The sequence below is a fragment of the Megalobrama amblycephala genome, linkage group LG2, assembly GCF_018812025.1.
Source record: "Megalobrama amblycephala isolate DHTTF-2021 linkage group LG2, ASM1881202v1, whole genome shotgun sequence".
Classification (NCBI taxonomy): Eukaryota; Metazoa; Chordata; class Actinopteri; order Cypriniformes; family Xenocyprididae; genus Megalobrama; species Megalobrama amblycephala.
In genome coordinates, this window is record NC_063045.1 from 44,825,512 (window position 1) to 44,841,882 (window position 16,371).

The 16,371-nt window shown below is 35.5% G+C and overlaps 4 protein-coding genes across 4 annotated transcripts in view; 3 read left to right on the plus strand and 1 right to left on the minus strand.

Annotated features, from left to right (window-relative positions):
- The window catches only part of cadm2a (cell adhesion molecule 2a), a 269,868-nt gene that overhangs the window by 166,414 nt on the left and 87,083 nt on the right, over positions 1-16,371 (minus strand). The window lies entirely within an intron of this gene.
- LOC125260297 (CD209 antigen-like protein C) overlaps positions 1-16,371 on the plus strand; it is a 49,549-nt gene that overhangs the window by 9,093 nt on the left and 24,085 nt on the right. The gene's annotated exons all lie outside the window — the stretch shown is intronic.
- LOC125260243 (CD209 antigen-like) lies at positions 1,562-9,762 on the plus strand. Its single transcript, XM_048178511.1, has 6 exons — positions 1,562-4,060; positions 4,150-4,314; positions 7,211-7,606; positions 8,064-8,188; positions 8,721-8,827; positions 8,937-9,762. The coding sequence occupies exons 2-6, from the start codon at positions 4,164-4,166 to the stop codon at positions 9,058-9,060; spliced, it is 903 nt and encodes a 300-aa protein (XP_048034468.1). The 5' UTR covers positions 1,562-4,060; positions 4,150-4,163; the 3' UTR covers positions 9,061-9,762.
- LOC125260268 (CD209 antigen-like protein C) lies at positions 10,763-15,153 on the plus strand. Its single transcript, XM_048178552.1, has 5 exons — positions 10,763-11,677; positions 11,767-12,096; positions 12,197-12,324; positions 13,992-14,083; positions 14,171-15,153. The coding sequence occupies exons 1-5, from the start codon at positions 11,524-11,526 to the stop codon at positions 14,313-14,315; spliced, it is 849 nt and encodes a 282-aa protein (XP_048034509.1). The 5' UTR covers positions 10,763-11,523; the 3' UTR covers positions 14,316-15,153.

Genomic DNA, 16,371 nt, shown 5'->3' on the forward strand with positions numbered 1-16,371 from the left:
GAAAAGAGAAGCCAGCTAATAAGTGAACTTCTGATGAGTTTTGGTAAATAAAACATGCTTCTTTAGTCTAGTTATTTGCTGTGCACAATATATAATCTTTGCACAGTTTCTTTATGAGATGTGGCATGAGGTGTAAACGGGAATAATGAGCTAATGGTTCAACTGGTTGTGTTTACAGATTTGGATTTACTATAAATTCAGTCTTTACTTCATTTCCTCTGAGAAGAAGAACTGGACTGAGAGCAGAAGATACTGTACAGAGAGAGGAGCAGATCTGATCAACATAAACAACAAAGAGGAACAAGTGAGTGAGAGAAAGATAGTGTGTGTGTGTGTGTAATGTAATATCATGAATATTCTTATATATTTTACGTAAACTGTGGCCCTATCACACATACACACATATTTCCTCAAGGAGTTCTCAACATATTGCTATGGCTAAAAAATTACCACAAAATATACTACAAACTAGAAAACATAAAATGATCACAAAAAAGCAAAAGAGCATAGTGTTTGTGTGCTGTAATTCAAATCTTCAGAATCCACATGAACAATCTTTACCTCCATTCTCAGTAGTGACCACAAATGTCAAATCCCACACAAATTCACAAATTCAAAATTTGCTGCGTCAAGTACTTCTGATTTGGCAGGTTACTTCTGACCACTGATTGTGACATGCAATGTTTGCATTTGAATCAGACTTTCCTCCCAAAAAAAAAAAAAAAAAAAAAAAAAAAAAAACACACACCCTATAGGTCCTTATTATGACCTATATTTACGTTTTAAAGTCATGTTGTTATATATTGTAACGCTCTGCAAATTGAGCTATGCGAAACCCGAAATATGACACAGATAAAAGGGAACAATGCATTAAAATTAAAGTGTCCTGTTGTCGATAGGGGCGCAAATTTAGCAAATGCTCCTATGGGTCGTATTTCAGGGAAGTGACAAACGACCTATATAGGCGTATTGGTTGGAGAACATGTTGATTTGAATAGCGATGTGCGTGCCTTCACGGAGTGGATCAGATATGATTTTATGTGCTTAACAACTTAAATTCTGCTCTGTATCTCATAGAAAACTATTGTACACTGCCAGAGATGACTGTGGATGCAGCACATTGTCATTTGGACTACTTTGGCTTTGGACTACTTATGGCTTTATATTTGGCATATATTGACTATTTTTGCAATACATAAATTATTGTGATCACACGTGTATATCTTTTGTCATTTTTATCATTTTTAAGAAATGTTTAGTTTAAGGTTTAGAGGTAGGTGTGGCATTAGCAGCTCAAAATGATTCTATTTATGCTAATTAAATTAAGATATATTGTAACCAAGATTTGTCATCATTGTACACTTTTTTCTCTGTTACATTTTATATATTATTTTTTTTATAAAAGTTAATTGTTATAGGGTAAGGGTTAAAAGGGTTTAAAACATCCATAAATTGTAAAAATTTAACTATACAAAATATATTTATGATATAAAAGATTGGTATATAAATATTTGTTTTCCCTATAGCTGTAAATATGTAATAATGTTTGTTTTATTGTTTATGTTGTCAATGTGTCAATATTCTACATTTCAGCATATTTTTAAATGTACCGAGTCAATATAAATGTGTTATACTTCACAGTATATTGTTGAGTACATGATTGAGTCTGGAAGGGTCCATGTTGGTTATCATGGAGTCTGGATTGGTCTGACTGACAGTGATGTGGAGGACACATGGAAATGGGTTGATGGCACCAACATGACCTTTGGGTAAGAAATCACTGAATTGAACTTATCATATAATGAATGATTCTCACAGTCAGTATCATATCACACAGAAAGCAACATTGAACATCTAATGCTGATCTGTTGATGCAGGTTCTGGGATCCTCAAGAGCCCAATGGACATAGAGGAGAAAACTGTGTTTTAACTTATTCACCAGGATGGGCTGATTATCCATGCAATGATCATTTTCATTGGATCTGTGAGAAGACTATTTTACCTATTGTACTACTCTAAGAACATTACAATACTTTCTTGAATACATTTCAATACATATGTTGGCCTATATATTACTTTACACACACATAGTATTATTGAATAGCTTTTTGTTCTATTGTTATTCTGTAATAAACTATGTTTAAAATAACAAATCTCTTCGTTTTGAATATACATTCATAGATTTTATTATTATTAATAATTCTAAAAATGATTTCTACACTTTAGAAGTCATCAAAACTATGAAAGAACACAAAAGAAAAATTATTTAGTGACCAAAATATTAAACAAATCAGTCTTCAAATAATGTCCTGGCAGAATAAAGTCCTGGCAGCATTACTAGTACTTTTTCCATTACATATACAATATAAATATAAATAAATTAAATTTCCTTCAACCCTAAAACACAAGGCAATGAATGTGTATTTAAAAATATGCATAACACAGCTGTGAAAAAAAACAAAAAACAAAAAAAAACACAAATAAATAGAGAATATTTTATTAAAGCAATTTCCTTGGAGTTTAAGCACAAAATTATTGAAAATATAGAAATGCTGTGTTGGCATAGCAATTCTACATGAAGTGATCTGTCTGGGTGAAAGAAAAAAAAAAGTACAACTATATTTCACCCGGTAAAAATCTAAACTTAAACCTTGAACTTATTTACTTGAATTTAACATAGTAATGTGCCTTGAATCCCCTAAATATCAATCAATGATCTATGAATGTTGATTGAGCATGCAGTGAAAAAGAAGAAGAAAGCCAGATCAATATGTCTGTAAGCTTCAAGAAGATGAATAATGATCAGTGAACACATTATGACCCATATTACTTGCAGTGTGAAGTGACTTTACACGCTTCTTTGTGTTGAAAGCTCCAAGTACGTGCATGACAGTCACACTTGAAACATACTACAAAAATGAGAAAGGATGGACCCCAAATGAGACTGCGTGAAGGTATTTTTGTATTTTAAACTGTTTGGACTATCTTGTATTGCCGTTTGATTTTGTTACAATCTAAGCACATTAAGTTAATTTATATTGATAAACAGTTTTGCACAGAAATCACCATATTTTTTAGTAGTCCACATTTTTTTATATAAAATGTTTTAGTTTGTATGTAAAATGCACATAAAAAATAGAACTTGTTTATTCTGGCACTGTGCCATTTACAAAGCATGATGGTGAAAGTGTTAAAAAGTAGAAACAGAGGAGGAAATATGCAGAATTTAAGCAACTTACATTCAGGAAATTGTCTTCAATTATTGGTTTTCAGCTATGTTTTATTCACAGATTGGGTGGCACATTATCTTAAAGCTCAAACTTTTTACTCTTATTTCCTGAAAACTCACTCGTTCATTTTTTTAAAGGTCAAACTGCTCACTTTTATTTTTCCTACATTTATACTGTCAATCCATTTTCTCTAAACCAACATTATGAATGCTGCTGCAAAACAACTGGTTTCAAACCAAAAAAGAGGCAAACTACTGGCTAAGTCTGAGTAAAAACTTGACAGAAGAGAGAGAGAGGAATTAAGGAAGGACTTGGTGAAACTCCAGGCCAGGCTTTACGAACACGGTAATCATTTTGTATAATTCAAAAAGCTGGAAAGATGCACACAGCCAATTTTTTTTCTAAATAAAAAAAAAAAAAAAAAATAATAATAATAATTAATTGAAAACAATGGCTGTGTCCGAAAGCTTAGGTAGCGGACTTGTTGCCTCGCTGCCTCATGCACACACCACCTCCACAATTCTTATTTTATTATATATTGCAGTATTTATTATAAATGATTTATCAATGCACATCACATTTAAACTGCATGTGCCCTCATAATCTTTAATTAAAAGAACATCCCCTCCTTCTTGCAATGACATCTCTTGTCTTCTCTGATGACATGTTTACTGCCACGACGACGGGACAGCCTGTCACTCACATGACATCACGGCAATTGCAATGGCCGAGTTTCACTCAGTCCACAAAAGGGAAGAAAAGACTATCACAACTTCTGTGTCATGCTGACTTTAAGGATCTGATGTCACATTTCTTTTCACACACTCATCGTAAGTTTGTTTGGCACTAGCTTTAAAAAGAAAATGAGTGCTGACTACATCTACAAATAACAAGGAACAAAATTGTTTTATTTTTGAAGGTTAAAAAGAAGAAATGTCTGATGGTATTTATGACGATGTGATCAGGACAGAGTCTGAGGGAATGAACAGAGCGCGAGTGGAGATGATGGTGGAAATCTATAAGGGTGCAGACTGTGTGAGAGATCATGACTTCAGGACAAACACACAACCACTTCAGCATACAGGTAATCACATTCTTATCTTTGATAAAACGTCTCTGTTTGCACACGTTCAACCATCTAAGGTCATACCTGTGGTGCTCAGGAAATGATTGTGTGAAGATCAGGGGGCCGGTTGCATAAACTTATGTTTTTGTTTGGTTCTACTTTGTGTTCTTCTGATGCTCTAATATTATTTAAAAACTAGCAATTTGTATGTTTTTTTTGGCGGGGTCACTATCGAGTCATCCTTCAGCCTTGACTTTACAGACATAGTGTTGTTACTTACATTAGCTTCTGTGGTACACGCATGAAAATGTTTTGAAGATTTCAAAACATAGGAACTTGAGATTGCAAGCTTGAAATAAAGAACAAAAAAGCACTGTTAAAAGTATCATAAAACATGACATATGACCTAGGGGTTTATTCCAAGTCTTCTGTATACGATAGATTTGTGTGAAGAACAAACTGAAATTTGAGTTGTTATTTATTAATCATCTTCTTCTGTGAGCTGTTATAAGATGCAACTGAATCAGAGTCAAAAAAAAGAAAAAAAGAAAAGAAAAAAGACTGATGCTGGATACCAAAGAACCAGCAAACAAATCCGTGTGCAGTGGAAGAGCTTGGCCAGTAAATAGTAAAATTAGGGCTGCTCTCAACTAAAGATTTTAGTAGATTAGTAGTCGTTCATTCAAGCGACTAATCACACATTTATATTAATAAACCATATAATAATGAGCCTTTAAGCTTGCAGCAGTGCAACGTCAAACATAATGATTATGAATGTGACGTGAAAAAAAAAAAAAAAAAAAAAAAAAAGATTGAGACTGACTGAACAAATTAATAAGTTAAACTAGTGTTAATAAGATTTAATAAGTTAAACTAGTGTTAATAAGATTTAATAAGATAAACTAGTGTTTTGTGTGCTTTCGGCTGCAGAGACGAATTCGACAATGCTGACTCGTTATCTCCGCAGTAGTGGACACACCTGTATGTACATTTCATATGGATTACATAATCTGAGAATATTTGTTTTAGATTTGAATCTGTTCATTTAAAAGTAGACATTTCAAGCTTTCCATAGATATTTTTCTCATGTCTGTGAGGCAGGTATAGGCTGAGTTTCGGTTAGTTTTTGTGACACGCTCAAGTTCATTTGCGACGGAGACGGCAGAAAGTGCAGCCTGTTTGTTTTCTTTATTTTACAAAAGCACAACATTTTGTTGTTATTGTGAGTTTACAGAAATAAATTACAGTAAATAAATTACTGTAATTATAAATTTACAGTAACAGTTAGCAATTACAGTTTCAAATGTTGGATTATTCTAATCTGTATGACCAAAAAGTGAGTATTTTAAGTTAAATGCAAGTGATCATACCGGCGCCTCTACGTCATGCAGTAAGTGCGCTCTCCACACAAACACTTGGATGTGTGCCATATAATAGCACACATTTATCTAGTTCAATGTGAGCACACTTGTAAAGTTGCTACTATTTACATGTTTCAAGTGATTAGCCATATTTGAGGTCGATGAATAATGAATGATAGGCAAATGTTTGGATTTCCTGCAGTAAATGATCTGTCCATTACAGACTGCATGATTTCGCCACTTCCTGTGGAGTTTTTTTTTTTTTAATTCTTTTTTTCTGTGAATAACTGACTAATACCAATTTTGGTCACCTAAGCCTCTTCTTGTCAACTTACGGTTAGAATAAACATCTGTTCCTCACATAAAACTATTATGACACTTTATTTTTAATTTGCTTTTATTTAAATTTGTTTAAACTTTAACTTTCTACCAAATTTGAAGTGTACACTGTGTACAGAATTATTAGGCAAGTTGTCTTTTCTTTTCCACCTGTTTTTGTCTGACCCCGCTGACCCAATGAGCATTTTGCTGTCCCTTGGTCATGCTTTAACTTTGCAATTTCTAATGTTGCATTAGTATTGCGTCCTTCTCATGAGTATTTAATAATTTTTGACTTTTCAGTCTGAGTTAAATCTCTTTTTTGGCTCATTTTGCCTGTAAAAGAAAACCTGCCTAATAATTCTGCACACCTAAATATAAGGCATTTTTCATTTCCAGCCTTCATGAACAATTATAATCACTTATAAATGATTAAAAACAATATTAATAGTAGTTATTAAGATTGATGTGGATTGGAATTGGTAAAATGTGCTTGGGAAAAAAATATGATCAGAAAATCAACTTGCCTAATAATTCTGTACACACTGTATTACTGATTACACATACTCATTGACAGCCTCATTCTCTGTCAGCCTCATTATGTCAATACAATTCAAACCCTTTACCCTAGCCTCCTTGAGCATTGCACCTCACATGATTTGGGACCTTATTCACTGACCTCAGATCATTTCCGTTCTCAGTGACATGTGAATGACTTGCATTTAAAAGAAGCATCACAGCCAATGCAAACAAACATGCAATGGAAGAACACAGATGATTGAGCACAATTAAGTTACATTTTCTCACTGTATTAAGTAAGGGGACTTTTCTCACATTTAGAATTATACTGTGCTAATTTGAACCTGGCTGCTACATCTAACCACATAACCACAATAGTGCCTTTTAGTAAGTCCTTTTTGTTATGCAAATTAATTGGAATTAACCGACAGGATATCACATGCTCTTTTACTGTGACATACTTTGCCACATATTTGCCTCACCTACTAAAATAGAGTCTCAAATAGCAGAGTAAAGAAACACACAGACACACATCATTTCCATGACCAAGTGAACAAAAAATGTCTCAGCCTGTTTATAGCAATATAAACACTGATAGAACACGGGAGATGGAGAGGGTCAAGACAAACCAAACAGGTACAAATACAACACATACAACACACAATTTTTTTATTTTTTATATTTTTTATAAATATCTTGATATCTGTCATCTTCAGGAAGTGATAGTGTGAAGATCAGAAGCTCCGGAGCAGCTCCAGTGTGTTTGGCACTGCTCTGTGTTCTTCTGCTGACTGCAGTCATAGTGCTGTGTGTCCACATCCATACAAAGAGCACAAACTACACAGAAGAGACACACCAGCTAATAACTAACATCACCAACATCATAGAAGAGAGAGAGCAGCTACTAACTAACATCACCAACATCATAGAAGAGAGAGACCAGCTACTAACCAAGATTACTAACCTGACAGAAGAGAGAGACCAACTACTGAACAAGAACATAACCTTGACAAATAAAAGGGATGAATTAACCAAGAACAATTACCAGACTAAACAAAGAGACCAGTTCAATCAGGAGAGAAATGAATTGTGGAAGATGCTCAATGAAATGGGTAACGTTAAATTACAGTACAAGTATTCACATGAGTGTTTACTTAAATGTGAACCTTTTCCACCTGTACTGCATTATGAAATGTGTTTATGATAGCATGCACTCAAAAACAATGTGCGTGTGTGTGTGTGTGTGTGTGTGTGTGTGTGTGTGTGTGTGTGTGTGTGTGTGTGTGTGTGTGTGTGTGTGTGTGTGTGTGTGTGTGTTGGGGGGGTTGGTTATGTTGTGGTATACATAACAAGCTGTATATAAATACACTGCAAGTTTATGGAATGACCCCATTTAGATATTTGTGACCCTGGACCACAAAATATCACAAATATCTAAATGGGGTCATTCCATAAACTTGCAGTGTATTTATATACAGCTTGTTATGTATACTACAACATAACCAACACATTTCATAATGCAGTACAGGTGGAAAAAAGTGCTAGTAGATGATCTGGTTGTGTTTGCAGAAGGATACATTTATCAGTCCAGTTTTTACTATATGTCTGCTGAAAAGAAGAACTGGAACGAGAGCAGAAGACACTGTACAGAGAGAGGAGCAGATCTGATCATCATAAACAACAGAGAGGAACAAGTGAGTGAAATATAGATTGGGCACCGAAGGTATACAGTGTGTATGTCTACTCAGCAACGCAAAAAAAAAACAAAACAAAAAAAAAAACAGATCATTCTATCATCAATTCCTCACTCTCCTGTCTTTTCAAATCCATAAGACTTTAGTTTCAGAAAACAAATTATTAAAGATATTTTTAATGAAATCTAAAATATTTCTGTCCCTCCATTGAAAGTCAATTCACCCAAAACTCTGACGTTTCAAAATGTTCATCGGACATACATAGAGCTCAGCCGTTCTTGTTTGATGCAACAAAGCTTGATAAAAAGTTGCTCTATGTTTGTTCACTGATCAATGTTTATATTTGAATAAAACCCTAAATTAACTCTTTAATCATATAAAGCAATCATTTCTCTTCAGAACACATGGATCAAACCGCTCAATATATATGGATTTCTTTTACAGCCTCTATGAACTTTGAAGCGTTAAGAGTTTTGGAAGTGGTATTTTTAGGTGAACTAACTTTATGTTGCTTACTAATTCATTCTACTAGGAGTTTGTTAAAAAGATGTCTGGTAACACTGGAGTCTGGATTGGTCTGACAGACAGTGATGTGGAGGGCAGATGGAAATGGGTTGATGGCAGCGCACTGACCTCTGGGTGAGAAATCACTGAACTGAACTGATTAATATCTAATAAATGATTCTCACAGTCAGTATCATATCACAGAAAGCAGTTCTAAACATCTAATGCTGATCTGTTGATGCAGGTTCTGGATGTTTGGAGAACCAAATGGATATGGAAAAGAGAACTGTGCTGTGTTATATCCATCAGGGTGGTATGATTATCCATGTAATGATGCTTTTAAATGTATCTGTGTGAGAAATATTTAAAAAAACAAAAAACAAAACAAAAGAGCAATTCAATTAAATATATTTTACATCCGTAACTACAATATGTGAAATGTGTTGTATAACTAAGTCAAGTTTCTTAATATTCTCAGAATAGTTGTAAATAATGGCAGTAACTACTGTATAGTGACAGTGAGTAAAGCATATATAAAAAACATGGCCAAGAAGAAAAGACAAAAAAAAGTAGTAGTAATTAAGGTGAAGAACTAAGTGTGAAACCATCAGAAAACCTCTAGTCTGATATCTTTAAGTTAAAGACAATAACTGTCACGATTCCTGTCACTTCCCGGACTCCAATTCCCATAATTCTCCCTGCCCGTCACCTGCACACGCTCCACACTAATCACCAATGACCACACCCAGCTGCAGCACATTAACCTGACTATAAAAGACTCTCATTCACCACACATCATTGCGAAGTCTTGTTAACTCTGTTACATTTCTGAGCGGTGTTATTCTGTCTGCCACCGAACCTGTTGTCTGTTACCCGTCTACGATTCTCTGCTGCATACCTTTGGACTGTGTATTGTTTCCTGACCTGTGAGTGATATCTGCCTGCCCCGATCTACTGCCTGTACTGTGACCACGATTCTGCCGGTCCCTTGCTGTTCCTGTTTACCCCTGTTTTGACCTGGCCTGTATGACTACGCTCTTATCTAATAAAAGCTTGCATTTGGATTCGAACCTGTTTCCCGCTTCGTCACAATAACCAACCAAACATATCAGATGTTAACAATATTTTTGGTGGTACTGAAGTCTGGATTGGTCTGACTGACAGTAATGTGGAGGGCAGATGGAAATGGGTTGACGGCACCAACATGACCTCTGGTTGAGAAATCACTGAATTTAATGGATTATTATCTAATAAATAATTCTCACAGTATCATATCAGTATCATATCACACAGAAGGTACGAGGAACATCTAATACTGATCTACAGATGCAGGTTCTGGAGGTCTTGAGAGCCTAATTTACTTTGCTGATTTAAAACATGATCAAAACACTATCCATTTTAATGACCAATGTTAATGACAAAAATAAGAGAGCAAGTGACAAATATCGGTATTGGAATCCGCCAATAATTGTTTGTTAAAATCGGTATCGGCCTATACGGTGCATAGTCTGTTAGAAGCTCCAGTTCCTATAGAAATAGTCACACTCACACTCAGGACTGCACATGCCCAATAGCTTGATCCAGCCTGAAAAATTATGATTTTTGTCATGATTTGAGAGTTTAGAAACAAAATTTATGAAACAGTTGTCAGATTTCATTGGTGATTTCAAAAAATGAAATTTAATTGAAATCTTGGCAAATAACACAGTACACAGATCCATTCAGAATTACTAAACACAGCAACAGACACATGACAAATCAAAACACTATCCTGAATGTTTGTGGAAACAACTTGAATGTACTGAAACATGTATGTGTGTACCTAGAAGTGCTGAACATAAAAAGCATGGATAAAGTCATTTGTTTTTGTTTTGTTTTTGCCCACAAAAAGTATTTTCGCCATTTCATAAAATTAAAGTTGAACCACTGTAGTCTTGTGGACTATTTTAACAACATTTTTACTACTTTTCTGGACCTTGAATATGGTAATTAATTTGCTGTCTATGGAGAAGTCAGAGAGCTCTCAGATTTCATCAAAAATATCTTAATTTGTGTTCCGAAGATGAACGAAAGCCTTACAGGTTTGGAATCACATGAGGGTGAGTAATTAATGATATAATTTTCTATCCCTTTAACACTATGTATGTCAAGAAGGTCAAAATCAATGACACACACAATACTGCAGATCAGTTGAAATGATGGTAACACTTTAGTACAGGGAACACATGTAACTTATTAAATACGACTTTTCCCTCAATAAACTCCTAATTAATAGTAAGGTAGTTGTTAAGTTTAGGTATTGGTTAGGATTAAGAATGTATTAGGTCATGCAGAATAAGGCATTAATATGTGCTTAATAATTCCTATTAAATAGCCAATATTCTATTAATATGCATGCTAATAAGCAACTAGTTAAAAAAATATTAAAATTAAAATAAGATGTTACCGAAATGTTTTTCTGTGCAATTTTAAATTAATTCTGCAATTTACTATAAAATCTGCAATTTTTTCTGTCACATATAATTTTGCTTTGCAAATTTGAATATGGCAGCAATTTATATTGCTCTCAAGTTCTAGGAGCAGAGCAATGAAGTGCTGAACTGAGCAACGCCACATCACATGATCACCACTTTGACCTTTATCGAGACTTACGTTTTTGCATATTAATTAGTATGAACAGGCTGACTTCACACATGCTCCTGTACTCTGTCATAATGTCACACCTTGGACTCATCGGCTGAAAACAAAGTCTGAAAAAGCAGACGTCTACAGAGCAGAGACACACACAGACAGCTTCTATCATTTACACGACTGATTCAAAGAGACTGAAAATGTCAGAGAGTATTTATGCCAATGTAAACGCTGATGGAATATATGAAATGGACGAAGAAGACAGAGAAGAGATGACTTGTGATGCCAATGCAGATACTATAAAGAGTCATGATGTCAGGAGAAGAACAAAGAACCAAACACCTCAACATACAGGTACTTAGACTTGATTCATTATAACAACAACTAACAAACATTTTAGTCACACCAATACTTTTAAACAACTTCATGTCTGTGGTGTTCAGGAAGTGATTGTGTGAAGATAAGCTCCAGAGCAGCTGCAGTGTGTTTGATGCTGCTCTTTGTTCTTCTGCTGACTGCAGTCATAGTGCTGTGTGTCCAACTCTTTACAAACATCGACCTGTTTCAATTCAAGAGCAAAAACATCATGGAAGAAAGAGAGCTTCTAACCAAGATTACTAACCTGACAGAAGAGAGAGACAAGCTACTCAGCAAGAACAAAAACTTGACAAATGAAAGGGATGGATTATTATCCAAGAACGACAACCTCACTAAACAAAGAGATCAGTTAAATCAAGAGAGAAATGAACTGGTGAAGACGCTTAATGAAACAGGTAATCTTGAACAGCAGGTAAAACAATACACTAACTAAAAATAAGACTTCATTCAGTGTTGGTAGGAATATTGAAGTAATAGTTATGACTGTGCTTACAGATGGATGGTTATACTACAAATTCAGTTTTTACTTCATTTCCTATGAGAAGAAGAGCTGGGCTGAGAGCAGAAAATATTGTACAGAGAGAGGAGCAGATCTGATCATCATAAACAACAGAGAGGAACAAGTGAGTGAAAAAAAGTGGAGGAAAAGGAGAAAGGACAGAAAAAATAACATACTTTTTACATGTATGTGGATAAGCTAGGAGATTAAACAATTGGCTATGTTCACACTGTCAAATTTTGGGATTGACAACTGCATTTATTCTCTTACCCGTATTAAGACCCTATTGCCCGTATTCTCTTACCAGTAACCATAGCGACAGTGACCAAAGTAATATCAAAGATGGCGACGTCCATAAAACTGAAAAGTCTTATCACTTTTTGACACAGCAAGAGTCCAGTTGAACCACAAGTTCATCTGTCAAATCTTTATAAACCGATAGATGCTTTGATGTAAACATGCACCACCCGAATGCATTTAACCACTGCACTCGCATCTCACGACCTTTAACCCTTTGAGCGGTACGGTCCCACATATGGGATTTTTATTTCAGTGCCCCTGGGCGTACGGTCCCACATATGGGATTTCGAACGTTCAGTGACATCACATAACTGCCAGATTCAAACTGTGCTTTTGCGCCCTGGCTGCGAGACGGACGCGCGCAGCTCTTGTCATATATCACAAACACTGCATTGTTTTCAGCCACATAACGTTTCTTTTAAGGTTTCAGACATTTAAATACGCATAAGCACCATTAAAACAATATATTTAGAGTTTATATAATACACACTGATGTCAGACATCAGTGGAAGGAACAATAACAATCCATTCAAATACAATTTGCCGACATTTATTCATATCAGACACACATAATGGGCCTAAGTAACTATAAAGTTTACTCTATTATTCTTCCAGTTCACCAGCCACTTACTTGCTTATATTTCGGGAGAAACGGATGAATTCACCTGCTGTAAATCCGACTGACAGGACTCTGCGAACTGCGGGGCAAACTAAGATGGCGGCGCTCATCTCGCATTATAGATCAAGATAAAGATCATTTATAAAGGCTTTTAAACGACAAAACACACGCACTTACACATATTTGAGGATCGGAATATCAGATAGTTGATGACATGGTAAGCAAGTTTGTGAATATTTTAAATAAACAAGGAAAAACAAAATAATAGCTATCCATCTGTCATACAGTGTTATTGTGGCTGCGTTCAGTGCTCGTGACAAGCAAGACGCGTCGCTATGGAAACATTAAAGGCAAACGTTCTAAAATAACGGTCGCCTTAAAAAAACCTCACTCTGGGGGGACAGTCAGAATATTTTAAACTCACGCTCGAAAGGGTTAAAGTGTCTCGCGCATGAAACAGCATTTGAGTCGCGCATAGAACACAAAACTGATGGGAGTTACTCTGGTGGAGTACAGTGAATGGATCTAAAACCTTCAGACTACACACAGCTCATATCTCTGTCGCTGCAAAGTTACTAAAAGTGAAACCACACACACAAATAGCATAGCGGCTCTCTTGCACTGTATGATGTGACAGACAACTAGTTGTCCAGTGCAGTTCTGTTCACACAGCGTGGGTTTTCAGAGAATGCGGTTATGAGTCCTGAAATTTACGGGTGCAAGGTCGGTTATAGAATGTGATTGTCATTCCCGTAAATAACTGTACTGTGTGTGAACATAACCGTATAAAGTACTCAAATACAGGACTGACAACCATATTTTGCTGCTGCGTGAAGGTGGCCAATGTCTGTCTTCCTGATTCATTCTGCTAGGAGTTTGCTAACCAGATTTCCAGTCGTAAAGAATTCTGGATCGGTCTAAATGAAGAGAACACATGGAAATGGGTTGATGGCACCAACATGAGGTGAGAACTGAACTGATTATTTAATAAATGATTCTCATAATCTGTCTCATATCAAAGCAGCACTGAACATCTAATGCTGATCTGTAGTTTCAGGTTCTGGGGTCCTCAAGAGCCAAATGGAGTTACAGCAAAGAACTGTGCTGTGTCTCATTCATCAGGGTGGCATGATTATCAATGTAACTATGAATATATATGGATCTGTGAGAAGAGCTTTGCAAAGTATCTTGTATAATGAAAAAAAAAAAAAGTTTATTCAGCATATTTTTAACATGAATAGAGGATTTTCTCTCCTAAACCCCCAAACTTCTTTACATTCTTACATTTAATATGGTGTTTTGCATGTTACTAAATGTTTTTTTTTATCATTTTATCAACATTTTATTAAAGTTTAGTTACAGGTGTATTAATGTGTCACTCCACACTGGTCAATGTCAGTTCTGTAACTGCAGGCAGTGTTTAAGTGTTTTTAAGAATCATATGGATACAATCTCTTAAACAGTAAACTGAGTAGCATCCAGAAATAAAACACACTGTGACCTGATTTAGAGAGGTTTGACATGATTAAATATACAGATTAGTGCTCCTGTTATGTGAACATTTCAGCAATGTTTTTGTGTGGAGTCAAAATGCCCCCAGACATTACCGATTGGGTAAAAATGTGTACAGTCATATTGAAAACTCTGTAACAAGATGTGCATGTTTATGAACTCTTCTAATAAATACAATTAGCATATTTTTCAGAGATGTCAAAGTTGCTTTGGGGTCAATTTGACCCTAGACATTACAGGAGGATTAAAGGAGGAAGATAAGCTGCAGAGCAGCTACAGTGAGTATAGAGCCGCTGTGTTCCTCTCATGCAATTATAGGACTTTAAGTTAAAGAAAAAAAAAGTTTTTTTTAAGAATCACTAATCTTATCCATCCTCCTCCTCCATTTGCTCTGTATATGGTGATCTAACATGAGGAAGAACAATAAGATGAAAGCTCATTTACCACCATGTCCATCACAATCAGGAAGATATAGTGATGCCACTAATGCCACAGTGCTTCAGAACAGCAGCAACGTCTGATAAGCCTGTGGTGTGGTGTAAACTCATACATTTCTTAAGATGGTCCAACATTGTCTCATCTGTCACATCTGTCATGAAGACAAAAGTTCTAGACTATGAAGTCCATCCTGAACCTCAGATACCATCAGGTGCTCTGTTCCTGGAGTACATGTATAGTCTATTGTGAGTTTCTTTGGCTGAAAAGTTTTCAAATCAGAAAGACCTACATAGAGAAACATCCAGCAGTTAGTCATGATTTGGTAAGGAACAGTTCCACTTGTGCAGTGTATGGCTTTAAACTTTGCTACAATATGTAATTTGACATGAATTTCATGTATGATTAGTTACTATTTTACCCTTACATCTTCAGAGAGTATTTTCCCATGTAATTTAGTTATGTATACATGGCTTAAAGGAGGACATTTTGGAGCCAAAGTACAGTATTTTTCATCCTTCTAGAAACATCAGTTTTGGAAAGTTTGGCCATAACATTTTTAAATAATCAAACAGTGGCAGATTCCAGGTATAATCAGTAAAATTATGTCAGTACAAGCCCCTCTGACATTCTGTGGTGGACATACAGCGTCTGTCCTTCTTCAGGTCAAGTCATATCTTCTTGGAGAAAAATAAATAAATAAAAAAAATGCCATGTCCGAAGAGGAAAGTAATATCTTTGTCATAGCATACATTCAATGTTTAAAGATATTTCTCATGAATGGCGTCAGCACTGGTCAATGCACTGAATCAATGCCATGGTCTCTATGAAGTGAAGCATCAGCTTCAGTGTTACCCCGGGACGCATTGCTGGTCAGTTGAGCCTTGTATAGTGGTGCTCAAAGTTCAAATAAATTCAGTACCTTGTTTTGTTAATGAATGAATAAGCGTTTTTGAATGTATTAGTTGAATGAATGGTTTAATGATTTACTCGAAGCTGGTCCCTTGCAACAATGTACTTCACTGTAACAATGTAACTGCACTGACTGACATCCTGTCTAGAATGCACAGATACAAGCAGTGCTGATGTTAGTAAGCCTCTTGTCCTGTAAGATTCGAGGATCAGACCTGATATACATATCCTAATATCACACATATTACAACAATATCCCAATGAGTTTATTGCCAGGTTTATGTTCTGAGGACCCTTATTTTGACATTCTGTTGTTTCCTTTAGTTCCCGTTTCCTTGCTCTGTTGAGTTTCGGTTTCATTGGTTATTGATTATGTCCTCGTTTGTTTATACT

Excerpts from the sequence above, each read along its gene's own strand:
- LOC125260268 (XM_048178552.1), top strand. The coding sequence starts at position 11,524 with ATGTCAGAGAGTATTTATGCCAATGTAAACGCTGATGGAATATATGAA. Across the intron at positions 11,678-11,766 it reads CCAAACACCTCAACATACAG|GAAGTGATTGTGTGAAGATA; the intron begins GTACTTAGACTT and ends TGTGGTGTTCAG. Across the intron at positions 12,325-13,991 it reads TAAACAACAGAGAGGAACAA|GAGTTTGCTAACCAGATTTC; the intron begins GTGAGTGAAAAA and ends TCATTCTGCTAG.
- LOC125260243 (XM_048178511.1), top strand. The coding sequence starts at position 4,164 with ATGTCTGATGGTATTTATGACGATGTGATCAGGACAGAGTCTGAGGGA. Across the intron at positions 7,607-8,063 it reads GAAGATGCTCAATGAAATGG|AAGGATACATTTATCAGTCC; the intron begins GTAACGTTAAAT and ends TTGTGTTTGCAG. Across the intron at positions 8,189-8,720 it reads TAAACAACAGAGAGGAACAA|GAGTTTGTTAAAAAGATGTC; the intron begins GTGAGTGAAATA and ends TCATTCTACTAG.